Source organism: Electrophorus electricus, chromosome 25 (assembly GCF_041902795.1).
Source record: "Electrophorus electricus isolate QZ-2024a chromosome 25, ASM4190279v1, whole genome shotgun sequence".
Lineage (NCBI taxonomy): Eukaryota > Metazoa > Chordata > Actinopteri > Gymnotiformes > Gymnotidae > Electrophorus > Electrophorus electricus.
The window spans coordinates 13,940,001-13,947,500 of record NC_137521.1 but is presented as its reverse complement, the minus strand read 5'-3'; the positions used below and the strand labels follow the sequence as shown (position 1 = coordinate 13,947,500).

The 7,500-nt window shown below is 44.6% G+C and overlaps 1 protein-coding gene across 6 annotated transcripts in view; it reads left to right on the top strand.

Annotated features, from left to right (window-relative positions):
• adamts10 (ADAM metallopeptidase with thrombospondin type 1 motif, 10) overlaps positions 1-7,500 on the top strand; it is a 50,854-nt gene that overhangs the window by 24,945 nt on the left and 18,409 nt on the right. For all 6 annotated transcript variants that reach the window (XM_081707647.1, XM_081707649.1, XM_035522177.2 and 3 more), the window contains 6 exons: positions 152-298; positions 2,202-2,343; positions 3,842-3,949; positions 4,499-4,644; positions 5,175-5,238; positions 5,696-5,798. In XM_081707647.1, coding sequence (XP_081563773.1) covers positions 152-298; positions 2,202-2,343; positions 3,842-3,949; positions 4,499-4,644; positions 5,175-5,238; positions 5,696-5,798 — 710 coding nt within the window. The remainder of the gene's footprint in view (positions 1-151; positions 299-2,201; positions 2,344-3,841; positions 3,950-4,498; positions 4,645-5,174; positions 5,239-5,695; positions 5,799-7,500) is intronic.

Below are 7,500 nucleotides of genomic sequence, written 5' to 3'. Positions count from 1 at the left end.
AAACAAAAGATAGAATAGACAACAATACTACAACCGCTAACAATAATAATAATACACACAGTGTGTCTGTCTGTCTGTCTCTCTGTCTCTCTCTCTCTCTCTCTCTCTCTCTCTCTCTCTCTCTCTCTCTCTCTCTCCCCCGCAACTGCAGGTTCGGGATGAATCACGACGGTGTGGGAAATGCGTGTGGTGTCCGCAGTCAAGAGACGGCGAAGCTCATGGCAGCGCACATCACCATGAAGACCAACCCCTTTATCTGGTCTGCCTGCAGCCGGGATTACATCACAAACTTCCTGAAGTGAGGGTTTGACTTCCCTTTCCACATGAGTCTCGCTTGTGTCTTCCACCCAGCAGCTGTGAAGGACACCAGAGGAGTTCAACACTTTGCAGTGCGCTTTGGAAACACTGCTGTCACACTGATTATGAAAAACCTTCTACAAGAACCCTTTGAATGTGCATTATATGCATATTTAAATATTCTATTTTCAAAGTATAAACTCAAATCTTAGATTTTCTCCTGGCTTTTTTCATTCCGTATTAAAGAATACTTTCAATGCCTGTGTATTTTACATGGTATCTAATTTTGCTGGACATTTCCCTCTCTCTCTCTCTCTCTCTCTCTCTCTCGCTCTCTCTCTCTCTCTCTCTCTCTCTCTCTCTCTCTCTCTCTCTCTCTCTCTCTCGGTGTGTGTGTGTGTGTGTGTAAGGGAACCTTGTAATCATCAGGAAGTTAACCCTAATAGCCCTTGTTAGGATGAGATACTGGGCTGAATGTTAATTCCAATTCAGCTCTTATAGTGTCATCTTCTTTTAGCGTTGTCTAACCTACTTAACCTCAAAATGTTACACCTCTTCACCCTCGTATTCACGAACAGGTAAGGTAAGAGAACAGATCAAACGTTTCTTTAGCTGCCTTGACATTTTTGTGGATGTAAACGTAGAGGGAATGTAAACACAGTGTATTTATCAGTGTTACATACTGGCAATGTTATGAAGTTCATTGTACACTGAGTGATAAATAATATGTTACAGTTATGGGGGCTAAGGTGCTTAAGGTTAGCTCAGTGTTGAGGGTACTTGACTCGTAATCGGAAGGTTGTGGGTCAAGCTCCACCACTGCCAAGTTGCCACTGTTGGGCCCCTGAGCAAGACCCTTAACCCTCAATTACTCAAGTTGTACTCAGTCATAATTGTAAGTTGCTTTGGATAAAAGCATCAGCAAAATGATGTAGTGTTAGTTGTTGTTATGTTATAGGTGTGTTATAGTTCTTGTAGATGTGTTATAGGTGTGTTATAGTTCTTGTAGTTGTGTTATAGATATGTTATAGTTGTATTATAGTTGTGTTGTGTGTAGAGTTTTGAAGGAGTGAACGTGGTATTGAGACAAGTGTGAAAATGATTAGAAAAACTGTAATATATATATATATATATATATATATATACACACACACAATATATGATACAGAAACAAATCACAGAAGCAGATGTCTGTTGGCTTGCTCCACCCATCCTGTTCACTGCATCACACTGAATGTTGTCTCCTGCCATACACCAAGGAAAAAAATCTCTTCAGTGATGACATCTATATTTTCACCATATACTTGCGCATTTCAATGTCTGGCCACTTTTGTATCACTGATAACAAGGCAGCAATAAAAAAAGGAAGAAATTGAACAAACGTTATGCTAAAATCACAATAATCCATTTTATGCATTTCATGTATATATTTTTTCATTCAACATTTTCCCACCCACAAATTCAACATATTTCCACCCACAGTGAAAGTGAGTGTCTAAATGTCTGCAAACTTTGCTGTTGTTGTACACACGTTTGCTGATGGCGAATACTGAGAGATTCATGAAAGTTGTGATTGAATGGCTTTTGTATCAAAGTTCACATAGTAATTGTGATTGTAGTGGACAGGTATTGAGACAGTATGACAACGGCTGGATGAAACTAAGCACATGGATGGTAATGGGGGCTGATTAGTGGTGTGCACATGCGATGCCTCTCACCTCTCACCTGGTCCCTTCACACTTTGTTTGCTGTCTGAGCTTTTCAGTGAAATCTGCTTGACCTTACCCGACGTAATCATAAACTTTGCTGTTTTGCCAAATGCAAACATGATAAATGCAATTTGTGAATAACATGTGTTTGTGTTTTGTGTGTGTGTGTGTGTATGTTTGTGTGGCTTCCTGCAGCTCTGGGATGGGCTCTTGCGTGACCAATGTCCCCCCAAAACAGGAGTTTGTGTACCCTACGTCGGCGCCCGGGCAGGTGTACGACGCTGATGAACAGTGCCGCTTCCAGTACGGCGTGAAATCCCGGCAGTGTAAATACGGGGTACTCACCACATCTCCACACCTAACTTCCACACCTCCACACCTCCTGCCTCTGTTTACATGTACCTGTACATTATTCCTCTGGGAGACTATTTATCCCAAGTCAATTAAAACAGGCAAATTATGACAGCACGCACGTCACTTGCCAATTATGACATCACTTGCCAATTATGACATCACATGCAGTAATTGATGTTCTAAGGGTAGTTAGGATATGTTATTTAAGAGGGTAGCACTGTCATTCCATAGCATCTTGGCTGATAATGTGATGGTGTGCCAAAGGGTGTGTGGGCTAGGCAGTACTTGTGTTCTAGTGCATTGAAGGTGGTCCTGTCACACAGTGGCACTGTCAAGCACGTCAACGTGTGCATAGGAGACCACCACATGAATGATGGCCAGACACAGCCATCAAGCAGTGTCACATGCTTAGAGCATCCAGCTTTCTGATATGATTGGATACACTATTTGTTAGCAATATGGCAGAAACATGCCTGTCCATTCCCAAAATTCTGTTGAATTTTTTGCTTTCTGTTTGACATTAGAGATTTTCTGGGGGCCTTTTTTGTTTGTTTTGTTTTAAAGCAGACTTATGTCATTTTATATTTACACATCCGCACAGTTTGGAGTTGGTGTGAGGGCTTTTGCTTTCACGCAGCCCACCAGGTGCCTCTGTTCTCTCATGCTGAGAGAGCGTTCCTCTCAAACCCTCCTACCTTTCGCCTCTAGGCTTCCTCCCTCTCTCCCACATCTGGAGCAGATGGCTATAACCCCCACCACCCCCCAGTTCCCCATGCCTGCTCCACCTTTTGCCCCTCGGCTTGGACCCCACGATGAACAGAAAGAACCCTGCAATTGAAAATAAAACCTGTCTCCATGATCGCTGCTCCGCATGGCGCCCCGTGTTACCCGGAGACACACGTCTCCGCGCAGTCATACGTGTAACCACCATGGACCTCCAAGTCTTCCCACAGCTGGAGGGGATCTTTAAAGCCTCTCCTGGTTGCTATGGCACCATGACTCTCCTCCTGGTTCCTACGGCACCGAGCTTCGTGCTTGCTGCAGGTTTTTACGGCCTTGACACCTGGAGCGAGCTGTTACTTTCACGAACTGTTTAGATCATAACTGGCTCTTGATGTAACCCAGGGATTTGTGTGTTGTTTCTGTACGGTGTGCTCCATGTGGTGTAACTGTAGCCTGACAGAGAGGGTACATGCTATTTTCATGCTACTCTCACACATTTGTGAAATGCTCTGCTGACATATTTAAGTTTTTTGCATCGCTGTAAATGTGTCTGATGCTTCTCAGAGGTGAAGAACTCAGTGGTGTCACAGCCCTTCATGACCTTTTTATCCGTGTCAGTAATGTCAGTGAAATCAGTTCAGATGTGTTGAAATGAAGGAGAAAATGATACCTAATAATGTTTGAGTTGTATTTGTCATGGTCTCACTTGTGCGTGTGTGTGTGTGTGTGTGTGTGTGTGTGTGTGTGTGTGGGAGCAGGAGGTGTGCAGTGAGCTGTGGTGCATGAGTAAGAGTAACCGCTGTATAACCAGCAGCATCCCAGCAGCTGACGGCACCATCTGTCAGACCAGCACCATAGAGAAAGGGGTGAGTACTGAATACACAGTATTGAGCACTGAATACTGAATACTGAGTACTGAATACACAGTATTGAGCACTGAATACTGAATACTGAGTACTGAATACACAGTATTGAGCACTGAATACTGAATACTGAGTACTGAATACACAGTATTGAGTACTGAATACACAGTACTGAATACTGAGTACTGAATACACAGTACTGAACACTGAATACTATGTACTTTGTAATGAGTACTGAATACAGAGTACATAGTACTGAATACAGAGTACTTAATACGGAGTACACAATACTGAATACCAAGTACTAAGTAATGAATACTACAGTTTACTGTCACAATCAGCAATAGCAATCAGGAATCACAATGAGAGCTTAATGAAGTCTTAGAATTTAAATATTCTGCCACTAATGCCAACAATTAAGCAAAATAGTGTCCGAGGTAATGGGTGTTAAACTCAGACCAGTGTTTGGTCTTAAGGATTATCACTGTGTATTTGATTATCAGTGTGTATTTGAGACCCTGTACTCAGTCGAACCTTTGTGCCTCCATCTAGTGGTGCTATAAGCGTGTGTGTGTGCCCTATGGCACGCGGCCCGAGGGTGTGGATGGCCAGTGGGGGCCCTGGACACCGTGGGAAGAGTGCAGTCGCACCTGTGGGGGTGGAGTCTCCTCTTCTGTTCGCCACTGTGACAGCCCCAGGTGACTGAATCGCTGCTATCACATTGGAATGTTTGGTCAACAGACATATTTTAGTAGTTTTACATAGGTGTTAGTTATTATGCATCAGAGTTTTATATTTTAACATACCTAATTAAGATAGTGAGCTTACTCTGAGCAAGAAAACTTCTCAGGTATCCCAGCAACCGGATCCCATAGCAGCACTGTAAAACCAGTACTAGGCATGCAACTCATTCATATCATTTGCTCAATAAAAAAAAATAGCACATATATTTATTGATGTATTTCAGTGGAATTATTTCCCAGCATTCTTGCGACTGGGCCCAGTGTACTCACTGAACTAGTGCCGAAACACTCCAAACAAGCAGGACCACAAATGAGAAGCGTCTGACAGCCGGAGACGTCTGTTCTGAGTACAACCCAGTGAGGCTAACAGAATGATTAGGAGTTGTGAAATCACCCACAGACTTTGGTCTCACTGAATGTGTGCGCGTGCGCGTGTGTGCGCGTGTGTGTGCGTGTGCGTGCGTTTTCTATCTCCTTGGTCCCAGGCCTACCATCGGAGGACGCTTTTGTCTGGGGGAGAGGAAACGGTTCAAATCCTGCAACATTGAAGTGAGTTTTGAATCAATATTTTGGAGTGAGTCTGGGAGTGTTGGAGTGAGTCTGCAGTGAGTCTGGGAGTGTTGGAGTTCACACCCATGGCTGTGGAGTGTTGCATGTTCTGGGGGCTTTGGGGTTGAAGTGTGTTCTTAAACTAGGCCTTCAACTCTGGGAAGGCGACTGCCAAGCCAAACCTGTAGTCTGTTCATACTAATTATTGTAATAACAATGATAATAATCACATATCGAAATCATGCTCTCTCTCTCTCTCTCTCTCTCTCTCTCTCTCTCTCTCTCTCTCTCTCTCTCTCCCTCTCTCTATCTCTCTCTGAATGCTTTAAGGTTTTATTAGATATCACAAATTTCTCCTCCAACCCACACAATGGTTTGTTTGGTTTTTTTTTTTCTGGGGTTTGTGTATGTGTGTCCGTGTGTCTGTGTGTCTGTGTGTCTGTGTGTGTACGCGCAGGAGTGTCCACCTGGGTCTCAGGATTTCCGGGAGATTCAGTGTGCAGATTTTGACAGCGTTCCTTTCCGGGGCAAATTCTACACCTGGAAGCCATACAGAGGCGGTGAGTGAACCCACGTGTGCAGCGGTTAAAAGTCAGGCGACTGTTGGTCTCCCTCTCTCTCTCTCTCTCTCTCCCTCTCTGTCTATCGCTCTCTCTTTCTCCCTCTGTCAGAATGTACTGAAACATCGAGGTTGGTGGGTTTAATAATCATTTTAATGTGGAACAGGCTTTGTTTGGAGGCAGGACATGTTGTTCACCGTGACTCTCCTCTCCGCCTCCCTCTGTTTTAATCTTTCTCTCTCTCCTCCTCACCTTCTGCTGTTTTCAGGAGTGGTTGCACATGACCTCCTCCTGTCCAGTTGCCCCTCAGATCTAGCAGACGCTCATGCACAACATACAGGCAGCTCTGACCTGCCGCTGACTGGGACCTCCACTCCGCATTAGCAGCATTTGTTTTTGGTGAAATGTTTAGTATTGAGTGGTGCAGTAGTAGACCTGCAGTGGGAACTGGAGAGTCTAGTATGAGAGAAGCAGACAGGGAGTCATGGAACCATGAGGCATTGCGACTGAGTGGTAATGCAGGTCTCTGACTGGCCCTGATTGGTAGGGCTGAGGACAGCGTGCACCAGAGTGGCATGTTACCCACGTCCCCTGAGACCGAAAGATGGAACTCAGAGGGAAACTGTGTGATAAAAGAATGACTTTCAGTATACACTCACTCACTCACTCACTCACTCACACTCACACACACACACTCACACACACACACACACACACACACACACTCACTCACACTCACACACACACACTCACACACACACACACACACACACACACACACTCACTCACACTCACACACACACAACACACACACACACACACTCATACTCACTCACTCACTCACACACACACTCACACATACACACACACACACACACACACTCATACTCACTCACTCACTCACACACACACACACACACAACACACTCACACACACACACACACACACGCACACACACACTCACACACAGATATATAGGTATAAAACATTTTTCTGCATCCATTAAAGACTCTGTCTCTCTGAGTAGGTCTCTGACATACATAATCATGTAAGTAATTTGTATAAAATGTTGTACTATGCTAAAATACAATACAACACAAACCAAACACAGCACAGCTAAATCCGCTCTTATCCTCCCCCTCTCTCTCTCTCTCTCTCTCTCTCTCTCTCCCTCTCCCTCCCCCCCATTGTGAGATGTGTTGATAAAGGCACTAGTCCTCTTCCTGCACTTTCTGTAGGACAGTTATTCAGCCAACAAGATGGAGTAAAAGAGTGTGCTTGTGTGTGTCTGCAAGTGTGTGTTTGTGTGTGCAGGATTGTGTGTGCCTGCATGTGTGTTTGTGTGTATAGGATTGTGTGTGCCTGCATGTGTGTTTGTGTGTGCAGGATTGTGTGTGCCTGCATGTGTGTTTGTGTGTGTAGGATTGTGTTTGTGTGTGTAGGATTGTGTGTGCCTGCATGTGTGTTTGTGTGTGCAGGATTGTGTGTGCCTGCATGTGTGTTTGTGTGTGCAAGATTGTGTGTGCCTGCATGTGTGTTTGTGTGTGCAGGATTGTGTGTGCCTGCATGTGTGTTTGTGTGTGCAGGCTTGTTAATCAGACTCAGCTGTTTGTAAGTGAGCCAACTACAATGTGCACTTTTCCTTTTGGATCCACTTTCTCCCCCCCCCCCCCCCAGGTCTCCCAAGCCTTTAACAGCTGC